The 24,669-nt window shown below is 54.3% G+C and overlaps 1 protein-coding gene across 10 annotated transcripts in view; it reads right to left on the bottom strand.

Moving 5' to 3' along the window:
• Positions 1 to 24,669, bottom strand: part of huwe1 (HECT, UBA and WWE domain containing E3 ubiquitin protein ligase 1) — a 283,531-nt gene that overhangs the window by 26,793 nt on the left and 232,069 nt on the right. For 5 of the 10 annotated variants that reach the window (XM_069929120.1, XM_069929126.1, XM_069929119.1 and 2 more), the window contains 13 exons: positions 24,193 to 24,459; positions 21,378 to 21,606; positions 20,311 to 20,420; positions 19,102 to 19,340; positions 18,080 to 18,368; positions 15,560 to 15,737; positions 13,196 to 13,733; positions 12,190 to 12,649; positions 11,038 to 11,156; positions 8,569 to 8,725; positions 6,539 to 6,671; positions 5,423 to 5,625; positions 2,014 to 2,141 (listed from right to left, as the gene is read on the bottom strand). In XM_069929120.1, coding sequence (XP_069785221.1) covers positions 2,014 to 2,141; positions 5,423 to 5,625; positions 6,539 to 6,671; positions 8,569 to 8,725; positions 11,038 to 11,156; positions 12,190 to 12,649; positions 13,196 to 13,733; positions 15,560 to 15,737; positions 18,080 to 18,368; positions 19,102 to 19,340; positions 20,311 to 20,420; positions 21,378 to 21,606; positions 24,193 to 24,459 — 3,050 coding nt within the window. The remainder of the gene's footprint in view (positions 1 to 2,013; positions 2,142 to 5,422; positions 5,626 to 6,538; positions 6,672 to 8,568; positions 8,726 to 11,037; positions 11,157 to 12,189; positions 12,650 to 13,195; positions 13,734 to 15,559; positions 15,738 to 18,079; positions 18,369 to 19,101; positions 19,341 to 20,310; positions 20,421 to 21,377; positions 21,607 to 24,192; positions 24,460 to 24,669) is intronic. The other 5 variants (XM_069929127.1, XM_069929121.1, XM_069929122.1 and 2 more) reach the window with 4 other exon arrangements.

Below are 24,669 nucleotides of genomic sequence, written 5' to 3'. Positions count from 1 at the left end.
TCCGAAACCTATGGGTTTTCTATGTTAATTGGTCAGCATGGGACTCAACGGCCAGAATCGGCTTATTTCAAACCATTTAAATTTAAAACGATGCTTGTTGTGAAAGCAAAACTGGCACTGTTTTTAAAAACAATTCAACTGGAAGTTATTATCTTTTTTAATATATCAAGAATTGCTTTTTATAAGGTGAATTTTACAAAGCTGGGAGGATTTCACTGACCAGCAGAAATTTCCCCTCTGTCCCTATTTGTTTTGCCCAGCAGGTCGGTTGTATGAAGATCAGACCATTGGTTTGGAATGTGAACTAACACACAAATATCCGGCAAACTTAAGTTCTCTTAAATTCACTCCGACCCGTGCTGCCTGCTGCACTGTGTGGGAGGAATAAAACATTGCTCTCATCAATCTGCAAATGATGGCAAACCACTATGACTCGGCGTGTGAAGCCTGCAGACCCTGGGTCAAGGGCAACGCACAAAGGTGTTGGAGAGGGACTTTGGGGCCCAAATCCGCAGATCTCTCAAGGTTGCCTCGTGGGTTGATCTGTTAGTCGGGGGGACTGAGTTCAAGAGCCATGAGGTCATGTTGCAACTCTACAAGTCTCCTGGTGAGACCACACTTAAGAGTGTTGCTTTCAGTTCTGGTCATCTCATGATGGGAAGGATGTGGAAGCAGTGGAGAGGGGGCAGAGGAGATTGACTAGGATTGTAAAATATGTCTTTATGAGGCAAGGTTGGCAGAGCTGGGAATTTTCTCTTTGGAGCATAGAAGGATGAGAGGAGATTTCATAGTCTACAAGATTCTGAGAGGTGGACGGCCAACGCCTGTTTCCAAGACAGCAGAGGACGTCTGTACAAAGTGAAGGGAGGGAAGTTTAGGGCAGAAGTCAGGGGTAAGTTTTATTTTTTTTTTACAAAGTGAGTCGTGGGTGCCTGGAATGCATTTCCACGGGTGGTGGTGGAGACTGGTACAATAGGGGCATTTAAAACACTCTTAGACAGGTGCATGAATGAAAAATAGAGGGTTACGGGTATGAGGGAAGCAAGGTTTAGATTGCTGAGAAAGTTTATATAGGTTGGCACAACATCATGGGCTGAAGGGCCTGTACTGTGCTGGAATGGTTAGGACTAGGAAACATTGATGGACCATCTCTCCCCACGGATGCTGTCTGACCCACTGAGCCCCTCAGTTTGCTCAAGATTCCAGCACCTGAGGACTTTGTGTTTAGATGGGAGATTAATTGGCCACTGTAATTTGTGCTGGCAAGTGGCATAAAAGAAATCAGTGGGGAGTTCAGGGACGCACGAGAGAGGGAGGGAGAAGGGGGAGAGTCTGTCTCTGTGCCTCTCTATCCCCCTTGTTTGTCTGTTTCCTTGTCTCCCACTCTCTCTGTCTGCCTCCCTATCTCTCTCTCCCCCGTATCACCCTCTTTTTGTCTCTTCCCCGTCTGTCCCCCCCACTCCGCCCCAGTTCTCTTTCAGTCCCCCCTCTCTGTCCTCCCCTCTTTCTCTACCCCCTCTCTCCCCTTAGCCCTCTGTCCACCCCTCTTTCTCTGCCCCCACTCTGTCCCCCCCTTTCTCTGCCCACCCCTCTTTCTCTGTCCTCCCCTCTATCTCTCACCCTCTTGCAAACCCAAACTTTCCCCTGCCTGTGTTCTCGTCTGCAGAGCCAGGGTGGAGAGAGGGAAGAGAACAAGGCAAGAATTGATGAGGCCTAACCCAGCCACTGTTCCCACGTGATTGGATCAAGGCCCCGGTGCACCTCTCTCCACGAGCAGCAGAATGAAGGACACCCAGCCTGTCAGCGGTAAACAAGATGCATTGGCCTGGCAAAAGGGAGGGCCAGGTGAGCACACCCTCGGATCCAAGCGGGGTGGGTGATCACAGATGGCGGGGAGGAAAGGGGAAAACATAACCCAAACTTGAGGGGACAGGAGTGCGTGTGACGGAAATGGAAGAAGAAACAAAATTAAATCCACAAGTGCCCTGCCTCCGGCGCAGGCTTCATGCTAACCATGGCTGATTGCTGTTGTCTTCTGGCACGTTGGCCCTCACGTACCATTTGTATGATGGCGTCAGCCTCTGCCTCCAGCTGCCTCACAGCTGCCTGGATGCTGCTCGCAGAGCCCAAGGCCGAGGTCCCTGGATAGCGAGAGAGATTGGTTAGAGTTCCATCTAACCCAGTGAACAACTGAGCTCCACTCCACCTCCTCGTGCTGGGAAGTTCCGAGATCTCCACCACCACCAGCGTTTAACTCCCTTTCAACTTGTTAGAGGTAAGGCAAGAATACAAGGCGCATCGATCAACCATTTTCCGGGGTGGCGGGGTGTAGTACCAGGGGACAGCCATGGTGAGTGGAGGAAAGTTTAATATCTTTTCAAAACTGAGAGACATAGCACAGTAACAGGCCCTTCCAGCCCACAAGCCTGTGCCGTCCAAATACACTCATGGGACCAATTAACCCACCAATCCTGTGCGACTATGGAACGTGGTCAGAGACCCTTTTTCGAGGCATGTTTTTTTTTGTGGGTGCCTGATGGTGGTGGAAGAAACTGGTACAATAGGGGACATTTAAAAGACTCAAGACAGGATGTTATGGGTATGAGGGAGGGAAGTGTGAGATTGTGGAGATTTCCAATAGGTCGGCACAACATCGAAGAGCCGGAGGGCCGGTACTGTGCTTGTATGTCTCTACCTAAACCTTCGTCCTCGTTTCTGGTGCCAAGATCAGTTTTCACTGTTCTGAAACGGGAGGGTGACCCTGGTGTTCTTTGCTGCTCTGACCGGGGAGGAGGGGTTGATGTTACTGAGAGGAGTGTTCCCCCCACTCCTTCCCAACCTCTTCCATTGTAGGCCGCGCAATGGCAAGTACTCTGACACGTGCTTAACGTCTCGAGCAGAGCCTCACACACCACCTCTGCCTCGGTGGGACCGAACGCAGTCTGGGTAACTCCCTCGCCCAATGCCTGCACTGAGTCTGTGGATTCAAACTCCCAGGAGGCGACCACATCAAATGCCATCACCACTCTCACAGACACCTTTGTCCTCATTTTACTCCCCCGAATGCCATCCTCCTGTCCTCATTCTACTCCCTCGAACGGCATTCTCCTCCAATAGCAGTCAAAAGGTTTTTGCTTTACAAATTTTTGGTTTATGAACGGTTTCGTGTGAATGCTCTACGTCGTAAAGCTGGGTGGACCTCTTCTTTCCAAACACAATGGGTTGGGGGGGGGGGGGAAGGAAATCTCCACCCAGACCAGATTGAAGGTGCTGATGTGGAGATAGTGCAGTTTCCAGTTCCTGGGGGTAAATGTCTAACCAGGCCCACCCACAATGTACAGGAAAGTGGACCAGCACCTCTACTTCCTCAGAAGCCTGAAAAATCTGGCATGATCCCTGCACCCCTCGGCGAAGCTGTACTCTGTTGGGGAGGTATCTCTGCATGGGATGGGAACTGTTGCGCTCAGGACACCCCCCCCCCCCAACCGAGAAACTGCAGAGGTTTGCGAACAAAGCTCAGACCATCATGTGCAACCCCCTCCGACTCCTGCTACCCTGGAAAAGCAGCCGTCATGCCAAGAGGCTCGTCCCACCGCAGCTACAGGCCGTTTGGCCCATCGAGTCCACTCCGCCATTCCGTTCTCCCACTCAGCCCTGCTCCCCTGTCTTCTCTCCATCACCTTGATACCCTGATGAGTCAGGGATGAATCTCTGCCTTAATGACCTGGACTCCACAGCTGCACTTCTCTTCGCCACCCCCCTCCCCCACCACAACTACTGTTGAAGGAGAAGATTCACGACTGCAAGATCACCGGATCCGCAGACAGCTCCCTTCCTGCTGGAACCAGGCTCCTGCACGAATCCCTAAACGGCAAAAATCCTGCTGCCTTCGCTCCATACCAACCCACCTTCCCCCCTTGCAGCCTTGCGTGCTAGTCTTCCACCGCACTTGGGACAGCGCTCGAGATGTTTGACTGGTCTGTGGCGTCGCTGCGTCTGAGAGGCACAGTTAGCGCGACGCTATTACTGTTCCAGCGGCCCAGGTTCATATTTGTATTCTTCCCCGTGGGCTCCGGTTTCCTCCCACCCTCCAAAAACATATAGGACACGGTGCATTGTGGAGGTTCATGGCTATCACGTGATAAGATTACACTTAAAGCATTGTGCTCAGTTCTGATCACCTCATTACAGGAAGGATTTGGAAGCTCTGGAGAGGGGACAGAGGAGATTCCCTAGGATTTGGAAACAAGTCTTATGAGGCAAGGTTAGCAGAGCTGGAACATCTCTCTTTGGAGCATAGAAGGATGAGAGGAGACTTTATGGAGATCTACAAGATTCTGTGAGGTGTAGATAGGGTGGACAGCCCACGTTTGTTTCCCAGGGCAGGATCAGCAAACACCAGAGGACTCTGGACAAAGTGAAGGGAGGGGTTTAGGGGTGTTTTTTTTTAACAGAGAATTGTGGGGGACTAGAATGCCTTGCCAAGGGTGGTGGTGGAGGCTGGAACATTAGAGGCAATTAAGAGACTCTAGACAGGCCCATGGATGGAAGAAAAATAGAGGGTTACGGGGTAGGAAGGGTTTAGTACTTTTTTTTAAGGAATATAAGAATCGGCACAACATCAAAGGGCCTGTACTGTATTGACAGCACTGTCTGTTACCTGGTTGGAAGACACACCATCTGCCAATCAAGGTTTGGCCTCGCCCCACCCATCAGTCCCCACCTGACCATTAAGTATCCTTGTACTTGGCCCTGGGCCATTGGCAATGATTAGACTTTGTTGGAAGCGAGCCATCGAATCACTGTAGGTGACCTGGGCTAGACCCCCCCAGTCCTCCTGCACTTGGCCCTGGGACATTGTAATCGATCAGACCTGGGCTGGAAACCCCACCCCCCAAACCATAAAGGATGCCACATGTGCCCAGTTCTCTCTCTGCCATTTTCAAGGGACTGTCTGGCCTCCATGGAACGGCATTGGAGAATTGTTTGGTGAGGTGTGCAAATATTAAAGAGTTGTGGAAGCAACTTAGTTAGTGTCCCAAGTAGCATAGAGCTGTGCCTGCACTGAGTCAAGGGCTGGTGGGTATTGTATTGTATTTTCCCTTGATTGTATGTAACTATGTTGCTCGCATGTGCATGTGTTGTGATTTTCCCACCCTCATCTTCTATAAATTGTGTTCGTGTGTGCTTTATCTCCGTTGCAATGTTGCGATGAACAGAGTCCTTGCTTTTGAGCCCCGATTAATCAGTTCCCTCACTCACAACACGTGGGTTAATTGTCTTTGGACAGTGTGGGATTGTCGGGCCTGTCACTGTGCAGTATATCGACATTTTAAAAAATACACATGAAGCAGGTGGCAGGGGACAGAGGAGAGGAACACGTCTTTGGGGGTAAGGGGAACCACCGCTGCCTCCCTCATACCTAGTCTCCCCGTCTGCTTGACCTTCTTGTTGGCCCTGCGGGTCGCGTCCCGCAGCTGGATGATGACCTGAAGGATGCGGAGGAAGAACTTCTGAGTGGAGGTCTTGGACGTCAGCATTGACATGGAGGGCAGCTGGAGCTCCCGGCCGCCTAGTGGGCGCTTGTGGGATGCCACGATCACCACGTTCTCTGCTGTGTCAAACCTGGGAGCAGGGCGGAGGGAGAAGGAAAAAAAAAGTTCAAAGTCCGGTGAAATTATGCCCTGCTTCTGACCGACGATTTATCTCTCCCCGGAGGCCAAGCTTCTCGAACTCCTGAATGGTCTCGGTATTGGCCTGACTGGTTCATGGAGCTTTACAGGCACGAAAGCGGGGTGCTTCAAGTCTCCAAGATGGCCGGCGAAGTGGGCTCCATTCATTTGGTTGAGCACCTCAGCTCTGTCCACCGCATTAGCAGGGATCTCCCAGTAGCGGACCATTTCAAACCCCCACCCAATTCTCTTCCTGACATGTCTGTCCATGGTCTCATACACTGCCAGACTGAGACCACCCACAAATTGCAGGAACAACACCTCATTCCACACTCCCATCGCTCTCTGCATGCAAAAATTCCCCTGAACTTTTTCCCTTTCATCCTTAATCCTTGTCCTCTGGTTTGTATCTCACCGACCCTCAGTGAAAAAAGTCTACCATGTTTACTCTATCTACCCCCCCCCCATAATTTTAAACACCTTGATCAAATCTCCCCTCATTCTTCTATGCTCCAGGGAATAAAGTCCTTACCTCTTTAACCTTTCCCTGGCAACATCTCAGTAAATCTACTCTGCTCTCTTTCTATCCTATTGATAACTTTCCTGCAGTTCAGTGACCAAAACTGCACTCTGCAGTTTGACCAGCGGCATTGCAGAGGCCACACTCACCCTCTCTCCCTACCTCAGAGGTTTGACTGTACCAAAATCAATGGGGGGGGGGGGGGGGGGGCGGGGGCGGGAGGCTTGGCTTCCGTGTGCGTTGGTGAGTCAGTCACTGGGTCGGAGCGGAGCTGTGTGTCAGCCTCCCACCGCCCCCCCCCACTACCCCCGATGGAGGGGAGGAAAGTGGTGCCAGCCCCCCTCACCTGCTCTGCATCTTCCCTTTCGGCTTGGTCAGCTGGGGGTGGTCGTCGGATGCAGTCTCCGGCGACTGTCCATCACTTTGTGCCCTCCTCTGCTGCTCCAGGTTATACTCCCGCAGCTCAGCGAGCAGGGTACCTGCCGGGGAAAGGCAAGAATCGTCACTTAAAGACCTGGCCCAGGCTCTGATCCAATTCCCAATGTTCACAGGGGAGGAGAAAGAAAAAAATGTGGGACGATTCACAAGGGCTGGCAGAGAGATGTTGGGTCGAACCGCCCTTGGGTTCCGATGCAGATGAGAACTGCTTGGGAATTTGATACTTGCTCTGAACAAGCCAGTGAACAACACCTCGTATTTTGCCATGGCACTCCTCAGTCAAGTGATACTAACCCAACAATTGCACTTAGACCACACTGACACTCCTGTCAGTGGACCCGCAATGACACGCCTGTAGGTGGCCCCACACTGACACGGCTGTCTGTGGCCTCACACTGACACGCCTGTCTGTGGCCCCACACTGACACGCCTGTCTGTGGCCCCACACTGACACGCCCGTCTGTGGCCCCACTGACACGCCTGTCTGTGACCCCACTGACACGCCCGTCTGTGACCCTACTGACACGCCTGTCTGTGACCACAATGACACGCCCGTCTGTAACCCCACACACTGCCAAACTGAGACCACCTGCAAATTAGAGGAACACCCCATATTCCGCCTGGCACTCCCCAGCCAGATGCCATTAGTGTCTTGACTTCTTCCGTTTGTGTTAACCCCACCCCGAGTCTCTCCTTCTTTTCCTGTCTTCTTTCTACCCCTTTCCCTCTCCATTTAGAGAGCGACCACCTCCCTCCATCACATCTTCTACCCTTCCACCTGTAGCAACTGTTTACCTGTCAGCCTGTACATCTCCACATCTCCTCCTCCACCACCACCTCCCCCCCACCACCAACTCATTCAGGCACCAGCCTGTTTTTGGCTTGTACCTCGGCGAAGGGCCCAAGCCTGAAACATTGGCCAACTTTTAGTTTCTAGAACATGACAGCACAGTACAGGCCCTTCGGCCCTCAATGTTGCGCCAACCTATACATTCCTACCAACAAAAACAGTACTAACCCCTCCCTATCCTATAACCCTCTATTTTTCTTCCATCTGTCGGCCTGTCTAAGAGTCTATTAAATATTCAGCCTCCACCACTACCCCTGGTGAGGCTTTCCAGGCCCCCAAAACTGTGTAAAAAGAAACTTATCTCTAAACTTCCCTTCCTTCACTTTGTACAGATGTTCCCTGGTGATTGCCTATCCTGCCCCAGGAAAAAGGTGCTGGCCGTCCACCTCTTACAATCTTATGGTGTCTCGTCTCATCCTTCTGCACTCCAAAGAGAAACATTCCAGCTCTGCTAACCTTGCCTCATAAGACTTGCTTCCCAATCCTGGTGAATCTCCTTTGCCCCCTCTCCACAGCTGCTTCCAGATCCTTCCTGTCATGAGGTGACCAGAACTGAACACAATACTCCAAGTGTGCCTTTTATATAAGGGGGAGGGGAAGGGAATAAAAAGTTTATCTGATTGTTTTTCTAAGGGATGTTTTGGCCTCGCCAGGACCTTGTGCAGTTTCAGCAGAACCTCCCTGCTCCTAAATTCATTCCCTCCAGCAATGAAGGACAAAGTTCCATTTGCCTTCAAACCCGCAAACCAACCTTTTGCGATTCATGCATCAGCTCTCCCATGTCCTTCTGCATGGCAGCAGGCTGCATTTGTTTGCCATTTAAATAATAATCTTATCTTCCATTCTTCCTTCCAAAGTGGATCACCTCACATTTACCATCTTGTTTCACCAAAGGAAACAACTTACCAACCTCTATCATAATTTAAATGTTTTTATAGGAGCTCCTCTCATTCTTCTAAATTCCAGCGAGTACAGTCCCAGATGATTCAATCTTCTCCTCAGTCAGCTTCAATGGCCTACTGGTTGTGAGGGAAGGCCTCACTGGAAGAAAGGCAGAGGGTGGGGGTGGGGGAAGGAGAGACAGGTACCTATCTGCTGGCACAGGGTGTATCCCAACTGGCGAGCCCCGCTCAGCAGTAGCTTCAGAACGGTGTCCCTGGTGCCTGGCTCCCCCCTGGAGAGCTGGAGGAGGATGTTCGCTGCGTCTTCCAGACCTTCCTCTGAACACGAGTGGGACGTAAGCACCTGTCACACACAAAGCAGAGAGAGGGTGAGGGAAGGGGGGTTGGGTTCCCGGACAACGTCACCACCTCTGGTTGCTGTGCTCCTAGAGCGTCCAGCATGCAACAGCACTTTCACACTGCCCTCACGGAGATTTCATCTCATTGTATCTCCAGACAGGCAAAGGATCCACATGGGCATTGGGCAACCTGCAGTCGAAGAACCCACACTGGTTGCGGCTGATCTTGAGTTGGGAACCCACATGGGCTGTGGGTGATGTACAGTCGGGGACCCACACGGTCTACGAGTGACCTTGAGTTGGGAACCCATACGGCTGTGGGTGACATGTTGTCAGGGAACCTACATGGATTGAAGGTGACCTGCAGTTGGGGAACCAACACAGGCTGCGAGTGACCTTGAGTTGGGAACCCATACGGCTGTGGGTGACATGTTGTCAGGGAACCTACATGGATTGAAGGTGACCTGCAGTTGGGGAACCAACACAGGCTGCGAGTGACCTTGAGTCAGGAACCCACACTGAATGCGGGTGACGTGTGGTTGGGGAACCCACACGGACTCCAGGCGATGTGCAGTTGGGGAACCCACAATGGTTGCAGGTGATGTGCGATTGAGTGACCCACACGGACTGCGAGTGACCTTGAGTCAGGAACCCACACTGGCTATGGGTGACATGTGGTTGGGAAACCCACATTGGCTGCAGGTGACCTGTGGTTGGGAACCCACACAGACTGTGGGCGATGTGCGGTTAGAAACCCACACAGGCTGTGGGCGACCTGAAGTCGGGGAACCCACATGGGCTGCAGGTGACCTGTGGTTGGGAACCCACACAGACTGTGGGCGATGTGCGGTTGGGAACCCACACAGGCTGTGGGCGACCTGGAGTCGGGGAACCCTCATGGGCTGCAGGTGACCTGTGGTTGGGAATCCACACAGGCTGTGGGTGACTTGCGGTTGGGAACCCACACTGGCTGCGGGAGGCTGGCTTATGGTAACCAGGTATTGGAACTGGGATTTGAGAGGGCACTGAGGACAAGGAGGGCTCCCAAAGGCTTCCTCATTGTGTTTGGGGTTCAGATCTGGAACTCGGGTGACTGATGGATAGAACTGGTGAGGCTGCAGAAGAGTTGGAGGCGAATCCATGGACATTCAGCGTCTCTGAAGGGACCCTCTTTTGTTTCTTTTTCTCCTGTTGTTAGGGGTGCCAGGCAATGCTCACAGTGACTCTTTGCCTTTACGGCAAGGAAACACTGGAGGTGACATTTTAGATGTAATATTACGTGGCAATAAAAGAAACCTATGAAAGGCAGACAAGATTGAAGGCAAAGGGAAGAGTAACAAGGATGTGGCTAGGGCTCATGGAACTGAGTTACAGTGAAAGGTTAAACAGGTGAGGACTTTATTCGCTGGAGTGTCGGAGAATGAAGGGGGATTTGATTGAGGGGTACAAAATGACAGGGTACAGATAGAGAAGATGCTTCTTTCACTAAGGTTGGTCGAGACAAGAACTAACGAACGTGTTAAGGATGAAAGGTGAGATGACTAGGGGGATCTTCCCCATGCAGAGAGGGGCGAGGGTGTGTGACAAGCTGCCAGCTGAGGTGGTGAATTTGGGGTCAATAAAATTCAATAAAAATTTGGACGGGTACCTGGTCAAGAGGGGTGCGGAGGGATGTGGTAATGGAGGTCAGTGGGATTGGGCAGAATAATAGTTAGGCACAGACGAGAAGGGCCAAAGAGCCTGTTTACTGTGCTCTAATGTTCTATGGAGGTGCTGAATGGGACGTGATAGTAAAATTTTACAAGACATTGGTGAGGCCAGATTTGGAGAATTGTGTGCAGTTTTGGTCACCAAGCTACAGGAGAGATCAATAATATAGAAAGAGGGCAGAGAAGATTTACTCGGATGTTGTCTGGACTTGGGAACTGAGTTACAGGGAAAGGTTAAACAGGTTCGGTCTTTATTCCCTGGAGCGTAGAAGAACAACGGAGATTTGATCGAAGTAATTAAAATTATGAGGGGGACAGACAGAGATCGGCTTTTGCCACTGAGAGTCAGTGAGATATAAACCAGAGGACATGGGTTAAGGGTGAAAGGGAAAAGGTTTAGGGGGAACCTCTTCACACAGGTGGACCCTCTTCACACAGAGAATGGTGGGAGTGTGGAGTGAGCCGAGGTGGTAAATATGGGCTCAATTTTAACATTTAAGCAGAATTTGAACAGGACGGGAGGGGTATGGAGTGGGTGCAGGTTAGTGGGGCGAGGCAGGGTAATAGCCGAGTACATCGGGTTTTACCAAGGCGAGTGGCCACGTTACCTCCACAGAGAGCTGCAGCTGCTTCTCTGTCAGGCCAGAATTTGGGACCTTGCTGTCGTTGGCATTGATCGTCCCTTCCAACGTGGCCTTTGCAGGAGACTTGGTGGCCTTTGGAGTTGCTGGGAAGAATTAGAGCCAAGTTAGCCAAGCAGCCAGAGGGATCAGCTGTGTGCCCTCCATTGGAAAAGGATGCAGAAGTGATTCACGAAGATGGTGCTGGGATGGGAGGGAGGAGAAGCTGGGAAGTGTTTGCCAGGGGATAGGGAAGTCCATAATTAGAGGAGAGAGATTTAAGGTGAGGGGACATAGATTTAAATGGGTTTTCGGAACGATAAGAAGGGAAGGAGTAAAGGGGGAAATGAGGGAGGGGGGCACGAAGGAGGAGAGGAGGAATGAAGGAGGCAGAGGAGGAATGAGGGAGGGGAGAAGGAGGGAACCGAGGGAGGGGCAGGGGAGAACGAGGGAGGGGCAGGGGGAATGGAGGAGACCGAGGGAGAGGATGGGGAGGGGGTCAAGGGAGGGGAGACAAAGGGGAAAAGAGGGAGGGGAGGGGGAATGAGGGAGGGGAGGAGGAAATGAGGGAGGGGAGGAGGGAATGAAGGAGGGGAGGAGGGAATGAGGGAGGGGAGGAGGGAATGAGGGAGGGGAAGGAAACGAGGGAGGTGAAGAGTAAGGCAGTCAAGGGAAGTCAGACGGTGGGAGGAGACAGGGAGAGATGGACGAGCAGGATGGTGGACGGAGGGGGGGGAGGTGGATGAAGCTGGGAGACACAGAGGGGAGGAGGAGGCAGACCAGGGAGAAGGCGGACGAGGGGGAAGTCGGACAGAGGAAGCAGACGTGGGAGGGGAGAAGATGGGTGAGTGAGTAAATGGATAAGGGGAGGGAGAGACAGACAGGGGAGGTGGAGAGGGCGGGAGGAAGGCAGATGGAAGGGGAGGCAGACGGAACGGGGGAAAGCGGATGGGGGAGTCGGACCTGGATGGGGGAGGGGGTGGAATGAGAGGAGAAAGTGTACAAGGAGTGGAAGGCTGACGGGGCGGAGGGAGGCAGACGGAGGGGGGGGCGGGGCGGGGTGGTGCAGGGAAGGTGGACAAAGTGGGTGGTGGGGGGGTAGATGAAGAAGGTGCCAATGCGGGGAGGCACACAACTCACAGGTGACGGAGCCGACCATGGCAACCTCGGCACCCCCAGCCTGGCCTGCTGCCGCCTCTGTGGCCTTGTCAGGCAGGGCGATGGAGATGAGGGAGAGCAGTCTCAGCAGCTTCTCGGTAAGCAGCGAGCTGCGGCGGATGACCGGATGTGACAGCATGTTCATCAGCTGGCCCAGCGGTGAGGACTCCAGGCTGCCCGGACTGCCCTCGCCCTCGCTGGATGACAACGGCCCCACCTTCACCGACGTCTTGCCCTTCCGACTGACATTCATGTTGTCGAGCTTCACCAGCAGATCCCAGAAGTCGGTGGAGATGCCCATGCCAGTGCCGCCCGCTCCAGTCCCACCTCCTGCTGGCTGCCCCAGGCACGGGCTAGTAACGGGCTGCTTGTTCCCTTTCTCCTTTTCTGCTTCGCTGCTCCCCTCTTTGGGCTTCTGCTGCGTGAAGTGGCTCGGGAACACCTGCGGCAAGAAAAGTGGGACCGTCAGTGGGGGTGGATTGTCCAGGATGCTCGCCACTCCTTGCACCTCCTATTCTGGCTTTAGGAGACACACAAGCGGCGTATGTGTGATGGGACGGTGTGGAGGGAGCTTCATTCTGTGTCTGACCCAGGATATGCGTAATGGGAGTGTGCGGAGGGAGTTTCACTCTGTGTCTGACCCTGGGAGTGTGTGATGGGACGGTGTGGAGGGAGCTTCACTCTGTGTCTGACCCCGGGAGTGTGTAACAGGATGGTGGGGAGGGAGTTTCACTCTGTGTCTAACCTGGGGAGTGTGTGACGGGACGGTGTGGAGGGAGCTTCACTTTGTGTCCAACCCCAGGACCTAGAGGTTAGAGATAACCTGGTGAACTCTCACAGAACCATTCTTGTCACTGCTCCAACATGTCTCCCCTGGGCCCCAAAACTCCAGAGCAAACAACCTGACAATCTCCAACCCACCCCAGTGAGTTCCTCCTCTCCCATGCCTCAGCCCCCCTTCCCCATGGCCCTAGAGCACCCCCCTCACCTTGGCCAGCTGTATCAGTGTATCGAGGACGTGACGGCAGACCACGGGGGCAGCCTGGGGATGGATGTGCACAGTGGAGCCGCAGCCCGCGTGTTTCTCCGAGTGCTTGCGGCCGGCAGACCGCTGGATCTGGAAGATGTTGGTCCTGCAGCCTAGGGCGGCATCCATGGAGACGGAGAGCCAGGACAGCTGGCCGGTGGTCTTTGCCTCCATCTTATGCAGGAGGTCCAGGGGCCGGGGCTCATGTCCGGCCGATGCCTTGGCAGCCCTCTTGCCCTTCTCTTCGGTGTGTCGCGGCGTCTCGATGCACAGCTCACTCTCGCTGCTGCGCTGCAAGATGGACAGCAGGCTCTTGATGACCCAGCCACGGGTCTGCGCATGGTAGCACAGGTTGCGCAGCACCCGGTGCAGCCGGCTGGTGTTGAGCTTGGGCTCGTCGACAAAGAGCAGGACCAGCAGGCAGGACAGGGCCTCGTGGTCGAGGAGCAGCCGCCCCCTCAGCCGGAGAAGACTGTCCACGTTGCTGCTGCTCGAAGCCCTGCGAGAGGGAGAGAAAGAGAGGTGGCACAGGGAGCCAGAGGTCAATGAAACAGTTGAACGGGCATCGTGCAACCCCGCCAGAGGCCCTTCCACCCCTCGGGACAGTGACAGCCCCCTCACCCCTTTCAAAGTGGTAAGTCAGGCTGAACAGGCTTTCCCTGCCCAGAGGCTCCGAACCGACCTTCCTGAAACAATGAGTCTGTGTCCTATTGCAAGCATGCTTCAAGTCCGGTCCAATTTGCAATGGGTCAAATGTGTCAGAGAAACAGGTTTCCCCTTGTCCTCACCTACCAGCCCAATTATCTACCCAATTTCCACCACTTACTGCGTGATCCCACCACCAGACACATCTTCCCCTCTCCTCCTTCCCAGCAGACAACTACTTCAACCCCACTCTGACACCGACATGTCTGTCCATGGCCTTGTACTATCCCACCAAGACCGCCTGGAAATTGGAGGAGCAACACCTTATGTTCCATCCGGGCGCTCTCCAACCAGATCATGTTAACATCACCTTCTCCGGTTTCTGTTAGCTCACTCCCCGTTCTCCCTCCTTTTCCCACCCCTCTGTCTCCTTTCCTCCAGTTCTCCACCCCCTTTCCTCTCCCTTCACCCTTCTCCTCCTCTTCCCCCTTCTTGCTGGTGTGCCCCCCTCCCTAATCCACCTATTACCCCCTGAGTGAAGCTCCCTCTGCACCGTCCCATCACACACTCCCGGCTGCCTGTAGGACCGCGCTTCTCCCCCCGTCCTGCCATTTTGTTTGGACGCCTGCCTACATTTTGCTCACACCTCAATGACGAGCTCAAGCCCGAAACGTCAGTTCTCTTTGCTGAGTTAACCCAGCATTATGATTTGATTTCAGACACAGTGTCTGCAGACTTTCATGTTTTACTCCTGCGGAGAAACACAGCAAATTACGTAGCGTTTGTCGGCAGTCAAGGGTAGCCAAGGTTTCAGGCTTGGGATCCTTGGTCAGGCCTGAAAGGTTGTGACCCTTTGCTTTCCGTGGAGGCTGCACGACCTGCCAAGTTCCCTGTGACACATTTGTGACTCTTGCACTCAGCCCCAGGGGCTGCAGACTTTCACGTTCAGCTTCCAACTAATTCCGATCAAATGAAGACCCACCTCTCCGAAAGTCTGAGCACTGACATCTCTCCCGCCTCCCCCAAACACCCTGAGACATGTTTCCCCTTCAGGACCACTTTACGCCCTCTCCCCCCGGGGATTGGGGGGTAAATGGAGCAGATCGTCACATTTCAAGTGAGGATGGCGGTGGGAGGCCCGTGTTCCCAGACAAGGTGAAACGGGCAGCAACCAGGACGCAGGGAACCTCTAGTAGGGGTGCAGTAGTGGGGGAGGGGGATGGCAGACAGTGGATTCTGGATGGGGGATAGGGGGAGGGAGGGAGGAGGAGAGAAAGAGAATGGGAGGGAGAGAGAGAGAGATGGGGAGGAAGGAAGGGGAGGGAGAGGGAGGGAGGGGGAGCAAGAGAGGGAGGGAGAAACAGACATAAAAAGAGGACAGGAATAAAGGAGTGAAGAGGAGTTAAGGAATGGAGAGGAGTGAATGAGGAAAGAAGGTAGCTGCACCATCGAAGTAGACGATCCTGGGGCAGACGGTGGGAGAGCAGTTGGGGGTGACACGAGGTGGGAGGGGACAGAGGCAGGAGGGGGGCCTTCCCATGCTCAGAGGCAGCTGAGTTTTGCACTGTGCCTGCTCATCTCCTCCTGACCTCTGGCCCGCCCTCTGCCTCCGGGACGAGGGAGCCCGGGGTGAGACCGGCCAGCGGGAAAGACGCGCCGCTCCCAGGCAGAACCCCTTGCCTTGTGCTGGGACCAGAGCCTCGTTGCGGATCCCTGCGGCTCGACTGGCGCCGTGCCAGCCGGGAGTTCGCGGTGTACCTGTTGTGCGTGCCACTCCCCCACTGGAATGCTCCGCTTCTCTGCACGGCCAAGCGTGTGTATTGCACCCCTCGGTTTCCTCCCAAGCGACCGGTGAAGCCTGTGGTAACAAGGCAGAGAGTGAGGGAGCGCCGTGCGCCCACCCCCACTGAGGGATCCAGGACACCTTGGCAACCCCAGCATGGACACCACAAGGGGTCGTACTTAGTTTTCATCTCGTTGCCCCCCCCCCATCCCTGGAGTCAGTGGTCCTGGAACCGAACAGCTGAAGTTCGGGAGGAACCCAAGTGGGGAAGGGGTCTCATCTGGAAAGAGCCACAGAAACTTCTGACACTCAGGTGGACTGGGAGGGTTGGGAAGGGACCAGATGTGCGTGCAGTTGAATGAGCTGAAGGGCCTGCACTGTGTGCCCCCTGTGACCATTCGTTTAGTCTAGGTAAAGTAAATGTCACAGCTGAACTGGTCCGGGGATTCTCTGCTCTGCACAAGGAGACAAGGAAGCTGCCTCATTGGAACATTACAGCCCTTTGGCCCATCTTGACTCGATTTGCACCCTTATATCTGTCCAAACTTTCCTTAACTGTTAAGGAGCCTGCATTCACCACTTCAGCTTGTTCCACACTCCTGACACTCTTTGCGTGAAGTTGTTCCCCTGAATGCGCTGTCTGTACAGTTCTCCCTGTGTCTGCGTGGGTTTCCTCCCACCCTTCAAAACATTCCGGGGATTGCAGGTGTAATTAGGCAGCCAAAAGAGCCTGTTACCGTACTTAAGGCACAGACTGTAAATTGTAGTGGAATTGAGGGGTGACGGGGAAAGGGCAGGTCAGTGGAGTTGAGTCCACGGCCAGATCGGCCCCCATCTCATTGCACTGCGATTGGGGGGCAGGGGGAAGCAGGCTTGATAGGCTGGATGACCTCAAGGTTTCTTGTGCTCAACGCTGGATGTCAACGAGGGAATGGTAGGTTGGGGGCTACACATTAATCCAGTGGTTCTCAACCTTTTTCTTTCCACTCATCCCACCTTAAGTAACCCCTCTGCCATCGGTGCTCTGTGATCAGTAAGGGATTGCTTAAGATGGGATGTGAGTGGGAAGGGAAGGGATGGTTGAGAGTACTGCTCTGGACCCAGTTGTTCCTGAAATATTTTGCTTAAGAAAAATTGTCATTGGCTCATTTCCTTTGGAGTTCTGAAATCACGCATTTAACGAGTCAATGAGGGACAATTAAAACAGTGGTTTTCAAACTTTTTCTTTCCACCCATATCCCTTACTAATCACAGAGCACCAATAACATAGGGAATACTTAAAGTGGGATGAGAAAAAGGTTGAGAAGAATTGCACTAACCGCTCCAGGCTGCCATAATTCCCAGAAAGTGGCGTCACAGAGAGCTTTTGGCACATCGGCCTTCATGAATCAAGGTATGAGTACAGAAGTTGGGATGTTATGGTAAAGTTGTATGAGACATCAGTGAGGTCACATTTGGAGAATCGTGTGCAGTTTTGGACACAGAACTGCAGGAAAAATATCAATAAGATAGAAAGAGTGCAGTGAAGATTTACTGGGATGTTCAGGAACTGAGTTCCAGGAAAAGGTTAAATGGGTTCAGACTTTATTCCCAGGAATGTAGAAGAATGAAGGAAGATTTGATAAGGGTATTAAAATTAAGAGGGGGATCGACGAATAAATATAGATAGGATTTTTCCACTGTGGTAAGGTGAGATTCAAATCAGAGGACACAAGTTAAGGGTGAAAGGGGAAAAGTTTAGGGGAAACATCTTCACACAGAGAGTGTGGAACGAGCTGAAGTGGTGAATGCGGGCTCGATTTTAAAATTGAATTAAAATCTTTGACAGGATTGTTGGGGAGTGGAGAGATAAGGACTGGGGGCAGGTTAGTGTGAGAAAGCTGGAAAATAGTTTGGCGCAGACTAGAAGGGTCTGTTTCTGTGCTGTCGTGTTCTGTGGTTCAGTGACCCGACTGCAAGCACAGTGCCATTGGCCTCGCACTCCAGCGCCCCAGGTTCAATCCCTACCTCTGAAAAGACTGGGGGGGGGGGGGGGGGGGGGAGGGGGAAGGGGGCTGTCAGAGTGGAACTCTCCATGTCCCCCCAACCACAGTATACATTCCTTCCCCAGGGTTCTCTGTTGTCCTCTCCAGTACCAAAGGTGTGCTGGATTGGCAGTTGAACCCCATCCCTCTCTGTGAGCTCAGGGGTAAGTGAGAGGAAAGAGGGCTATGGGAACGGTGGGGAAAACAGGTCGCAGGGGGGAGGGGAAGATCATGTGAGCTCTGGGGACTTCACTAGGCTTGCGGACCCACCAGGGCCCCGCTCAGGGAGGATGACCGACGCTGTTCGGACAGGAAGGCAAAGAACCACACCAACCGAACCCCCCTCCCCCACACATGCAGAGTGCCCGCGAGACCGCCGAGGTAAGACTCTACCTGTGCTCCGCAGGATGGCGGAGAGGGCGGAGGAGCTGCTGTGGCTGAACAGGCGCTCGTGCATCAGCTGCCTTTGCCGGGCCTCCTGCTCACGGCGCAAGGCCTGGGCTTCAGCTGCGATGTCCGGCGGCATCACCGCCAGCACGCTGTCCTCCATGTCCTCCAGCACGCTCCGCCGCAGGTCGGATGGCAGTGTCTGGATGAAGGTGACTGGGTCCATGGGCGTGTCGGGGTTGGCCGTCTGTGCCAGCTCCCTCCGCTGCTGCTCCACCCTCTGCTGGGCCAGGACCTGCAGGAGTACGGGAAATGCAGGCCGCAGTTAGACCAACACTCGTTGAGGGGAGAGGGAGGAGGGGGAGGTAGGAAGTCTGCCAGGACCTATGGGGGTATTGGAATCACGACTAACACTTGTTGAGGAGAGAGGGAGAAGTGTGGAAGTCTCCAACTTCTGCTGGGCCAGGATCTACAGGAGAAAGAGGGGAACGGAAGGGATGAGGGAGAGGATGGGGGAATGGCCCAGACTCCCCCCACTTCCAATGCCAGGACCTACCACCTCCTTGATGCGGGGGCAGGAGACGGGAGGAGTGGGGATGACAGTGGGGTTGGGGTGAAGGGGGAGGGGGGGGAACAGCCAGTACACCCCTCCCCATCCCCACACCGGGGCCTATATCTTCCAGGATGGCGGGGGAACAGGACGAGGGACAGAGAACGACGGTCGGGATGGGGGAGGGGACAGGAATGGGGGAGGAAAGGCCTCGACTCCCCTCCCCATGCCGGGGGCCTATATCTCCTGGATGGCAGGGGAACGAGATGGAGGGATTGGGTAGACGGGACAGGGGGATGTTGGGGGGGGGGGGGAAGGGAAAGAGGGGGAGAAGGGCCCAGACTCCCCTCCCCAATGACAGGACCTACCTCCTCTTGGATGGTGGGGGGTAGAGAATGGTGAGGGGGAGCAAGACACAGACAGGGGACAGGGGGAGGGAATAGAGACACGGGATAGGCCCAGACTTGCCGGGACCTACCTCCTCCTGGATGGCAGGGGGCAGGGCAGCCAGGAATTCGGGGCTGACCTCGGTCACCCCCTGGGTGCCGACCAGGGCGGCGGCGGCAGCGGCAGTGGCAGCCACAGTGGCGGCGGCAGCGGAGGCAGCAGCACGGCTGGGGGGCCGGATGCCCAGCTGGTTCTGCAGCACCTCGCGGCGGATGTCATCCGGCAGAGCGGCCAGGAAGGACGGGTCCACTCCTTCCGGGAGGCTGATCCCTGCAGGGAGGGAATAAACAGAGGGGAGGGGTGAGGGGGGGGTCATACACCATCCCAGGAGATCACAATATCCCGGGACGCCCGTAGCTCACTCACAAACACTGGGGTTCCCACTTCACTCACGAGACTCAGAACTCCCAATCCACCTGAGACGCCCTTGGGCTCACTCCATCCCCATAGGCCTCCCACTCCGCCTCTGAGGACCCCCCCCCCTCCACCCCCGGAGCTCCCACTCTACCCGAGAACTGCTGGGGCTCCCTCTCCACCCTCAAGACACCAACACCCCACCACCTAGGGTCCCTGAGGCTCTAGCACCACCCCGAAAATCACACCCCACCCCTGAGCTTCTCACATCAACCCACCCCTCCTCGAGTACCTCACACCACCTCCCAGGATGACGCCCTGCACCAACAAGGTCCCTTGGATGCCAGGCGACCTGAGGACCAAACATTTTCTGGTCGTAGCAGAGCATGGGCGTGGGCAAAACAGTGAGGTTGTGCTACTGGAGAGACTCTGTTCCGGTCAGCATCCGTGGGGAGGAGTCAACAGTTGGGTACCCGTGGTCAAGGGCATAAGGGAACAAGTTGTACGGGGTTGGAGAAGGAAGCTGGTGGCAATGTAGTGGACGGAAATCATGGGGTGGGAAAGGTGAGAGGGAGAACGACGTTGGTGGGGGGGGGGGGGAGAGCAACGGGGGGAAAGGGAAGGTGAGGGGGAGCGCAAGAGGGGAAGTGGAAAGGCAAAGGAGTGCGCGAGGAGTAGAGGGAGAGGGGTTCTTCCATCTTTGCCCACCAAGTTCAAATATGGGGGAGCAATTGTCCAGTGACCATTGCTGACTCACAAGGCCTGCCTCCTCACGCAAGGTTCGAGTGTAGCCCATGCGCAGGGCTTGCTACTGAAGGGAAAGTCACCACAAACAGCTGTGGGGACAGCCCAGTCGGTGCCCAGTGAGGCTGTGAACCAGGCCTACCTGCCAGCGGGTCTTCGTCACTGTTCGAGGAGGGCTGCGCTTCAGAGGACGGAGCCGTTCCAGTGCCCGGTGTGCTATCCCTGGTAGGCAAGGCCACGGAGGAGGACACACTGTGGGTGGAGAGAGGTGCACACACACAGACGAATGCACACAGACACATGCGTGTACACAGAGATACATGCACACAAATGCATATATTCATAGACGCGCACACACGCATATATTCATAGACAGACACGCACATATACAGAATGACCCAGATGGGCACACATACACATACAGAAACACATACACATACACACACAAAATAACCAAGATGGACACACAGACAGAACAACCCAGATGGGCACACACACATATAAGGACACACACACACACACACACACACATATCCAACGACACAGACAAACAGACAGAGACACAGACATGGGGACACACACACAGACACAGAGAACAGGGTCAGCTTCGGTCTGGGGTTGTCTGCTCAGGTGGAACGAAACAAAGCCACTGGCTGCTCACCCCTCCAGATGGTAGTTTCACCATCACAGCAGAGCGGTCAGCGAGAACACCGGCATCTCTACACCCCCTCCCCAATCCCCGCTCCGCCAAGGGAGGGCTGGGTTATCACAACAGGTTCAATACTCTGACCCAAAGGCACAGACGGCTAGATTAGGGTCCTTCTTTAGGGAGGGGGATGGGGAGGTGACCACACACCAGGGGAGGCAAACATCACTGGATGGGACCCAGGGTGAGGGAGGTGACCCACAGAGCGGGGGGGACACTCAAACCTGGGGACAAAATACTCTCACCACTGAGCCAGGGAGGGAGGGGGGGGGATTCCGTTACCACCATGGTTCTGGAAAAGCATGGGACATTGGACACAACCACAGTGACGGGGAAGGTGAAGGTGAAATTCCGGCATGATCATGTGCCAGGGAGAGGGTGGGGGAAATATGGGGAATTCTGACACCGCCACGGTGCTGGGGAGTAGGAAAGGGGGATCCTGTCACGATCACGGTTCTGGGGGTGTAGGTAATTTCAACTCTGTCGCGGTGCTGGGGCCTCACCTCAGCTCTCCGGGCGCCTCTGGCTGGGCTTCTGGCGTGGCCACCAAGCCAGAGGACGGCCTTCTCCCCTCACTGTCCCGCTCACCGGCCCCAGTGCCCAGGCCCTCACCGGCAGCCTCCTCCAAGAGGCCGGACACAGGACTGCTGGTGTCCATGGGGGAACCTTCCAGCTGACTTCCTACTGATGCTGGGGCCTCCGTTCCCTCTGCTCTCTCTGGGGACTGGGATGCTGCGGAAAGAGGAGGTGCTGAGATTCAGCCTGACATCAGAATTTTGTTGTGAGCAATCACGAGATTCATTGCTTTGTGGCAGCATTACAGTGTAAGTATTGCTCAATCACATTTCAAAAATATATAAATAGTGCAAGAAAATAGGTGAAAGAGAGAGTATCTGCGGTTCATTGTTGGTTCAGGTACCTGATGGTTACCACAACGCTGTTACAGTGCCAGGGATTGGGACCGGGGTTCGGATTCCACGCTGTCTGTAAGGAGTTTGTACATTCTTCCTGTGTCTGCATGGGTTTTCCCCGGGGGCTCTGGTTTCCTCCCATCGTTCAAAATTGTGCCGGGAGTTGTAGGTCAATTGGTTGTAAATTGGGTGGCGCGGGCTCATGGGCCGAAAGGGCCTGTTACTGCACTGTGGGTCTAAATTTTAAAAAAGCGGTGAGGAAGAAGTTGTTTCTGTAGTGACGCGTGTTCGTCTTCAGGCTTCTGCACCTCCTTCCCGATGATAGCAGAATGAAGAGGGCATAGCCTGGGGGATGGGGGAGGTCCTTGAGGATAGAGGCTGTTTTTTTAGACACCGCCTCATGTCTATGTCCTCAATGGAGTGAAGTTTGGTGCCTGTAATGTCACAGGCCGAGTTCACTGTAGCCTTTCCCTGTCCTGAGCATTGGCATCTCCACACTAGGCAGTGATGCAACCAGCCAGAATGTTCTCTACGGAATACCTGTAGAAGTTTTTGAGTGACATACTGAATCTCCTCAAAAACTATAGCCGTTGATGAGCCTTCTTCTTGATTGCATTGACATGGAGGCTCCAATTCAGATCCTCGGAGATGTTGACCCCCAGGAATTTGAAGTTCTTGACCCTCTCTACTGCTGATCCCTCGATGAGGACTGCATCCCGTTCTCCTGACTTCATCCTGAAGTCCACAATCAGCTTTGCTAACGTTGAGTGCAAGGTTGTTGTCGTGTCACCACTCAACCAGCTGATCTATCTCCCTCCTGCACGCTTCCTCATTGCCATCTGTGATTCTCTGCATCAACGAAGCAGGGTCAGGCCACTGGGTCTGTCCATCCTGCACACCGCTCCCTCACCCTGGCCCTTCTATTTCCCATGACCCAGCTCGTGCAAATCCACGGGGCAGAGAGTTCCAGAGATTCAACCCCCCCTTGGTTTCACATCTTGAACATTCGCACCCCCATTCTTCTTGCAGACTCTCCAACATGTCAACATTGGTCAAGACCCTGCCAAGGCAGAGACTGATTAGTCAGGTTATGGGGGGGGGGTTGGGGTCGAATGGGAAAACGGATCAGCTCATGATTGAATGATGGGGCAGACTCGATGGTCTGAAGACCCCGTTTCTGCTCTTACGTCTTATGCCCCTTGTTGGGGCAACCATCTCATCCCAGGACCCAGCCTGGGCAATCTCCACAGCCTCCAGGACCACTACAGCTGGACAGACTGCACAGCAGCAGGCCCTTCTGGCCCATTTATACTCCCTGGTATGATGTAACTAGTAAGAATACGCTCTACGGTACACCTGTAGAAATTTGCAAGAGCCTTTGAACATGTACCAAATCTCTTCAAACTCCTGAGGAAATATAGCCACTGGCGAACCTTTTTCATGACATGATAGCCCCAAGGTATTTCCAGGCAGTGTCCTGGTAAATCCCCTCTGCACCCTCTCCATCGGTTCCACATCCTTCCTGTAGTGAGGTGGCAAGAACTAAACACAATCCTCCCAAGTGGGGTCTCACCAGAGATGTATAGAGCTGTAACATTACCTCACAACTCCTAAATTTAATCCCTCCAACTAATTAGTTAGTAACAAGGCTATTTCAGCCCACAGGCCCATGCCACCTGATTACACTCCATTAACCTACACCTTGGTACGTTTTGAATGGTGAGAGGAAACCAGAGCCCCCGGGGAAAATCTATGAAGATGCTTTGACCGCACTGTAAATAAAATTAAAAATGTACTGATGGGGACCTATCAAGGGTCTGGTTGAAGCAGACAAGAAATGGCCCTCAAGACTGGAGGTTGGTGTAAATGGCCTGACAGAAGTGGGGAGGAGAGTGCGGCCGGGGTGGGATGGGTCGACTAAATTGTTGGCAACGGGAGGTGCAGATAGGGGCTGGATTTGCGCAATGGGCTGAGCAGTCCCCTCCCCTTAGTTCCACCCACCCCACTAGCAGCAGGGACAGACGGAGAAGGAGGGAGTAGGTTTCTGCAAAGGTCTGAATGATCCCCTCCCTGCCCCACTACCGTCAGGGTCAGAGAAGAGGGGGTAGGTTAGTGTAATGGGCTGTGCGTTCCCCTTTCTATTCCCCTCAGCAGGAAGGGGGGGGGGGATTTGAATAATTGACTGAGCATTCCACCCCCCTTAGCAGGAAGGGCGGATGAAGGGGAGGGGAGTAGGTTTGTGTGATGAGCTGTGTCCTCCCTTCTCCTCCCCCATAGCAGCAAGGGCAGACAGAGGGGGAGGGGGGTGGGTTTGTGCGATGGGCTGAGTGTTCTCCCCTCAGCAGGAAGGACCGGTGAAGGGGTTTATTTGACGGTCAAACCCCCCCAGGCGAGGAAAGCCTCTCACCTGTGGTGGGTGCCGGCGACATTTCCATCTGCTGCAGAACCTCTGCCTCTCCGCCAGCTCTCTCCGCCACCACTGCCCCAGCAGCTTCCACTGGTAGCAGAGCGTGCGCTTCCTCCGCCGGCCGCTCGCCTGCCTGGGGCTGCTGGGACGTCTCCAGCCCAGTTTGGGGCCCGGCTCCCGAGCCCTCCATCTGGCTGGGAGCCGGCAGGAAGGTCTCCAGGGCTGGGGCATCCAGCCCAGTGGAACCCACCGTGGGTGGCTCCGAGTCTGTGAGAAGGGGGGTGGGGGAAAAAACGGACAGGTCACATGGCAGCATGGGACAGCAATGGCCTCCAGGACAGGTAAAAGGAGCGCACCCCTCCCCACTCCTCTCCCCAACCTCGTGAGCTCATCAACGGCTGCACCATACGTTCCAGCCCCAGGTATTCAGTAGTCCAGGCAGCATCTGTGGATAGGAATGGGTAATATTTCGGGACA

Source organism: Narcine bancroftii, chromosome 3, assembly GCF_036971445.1.
Source record: "Narcine bancroftii isolate sNarBan1 chromosome 3, sNarBan1.hap1, whole genome shotgun sequence".
Taxonomy (NCBI): domain Eukaryota; kingdom Metazoa; phylum Chordata; class Chondrichthyes; order Torpediniformes; family Narcinidae; genus Narcine; species Narcine bancroftii.
This window is presented reverse-complemented; position numbering and strand designations above follow the sequence as displayed.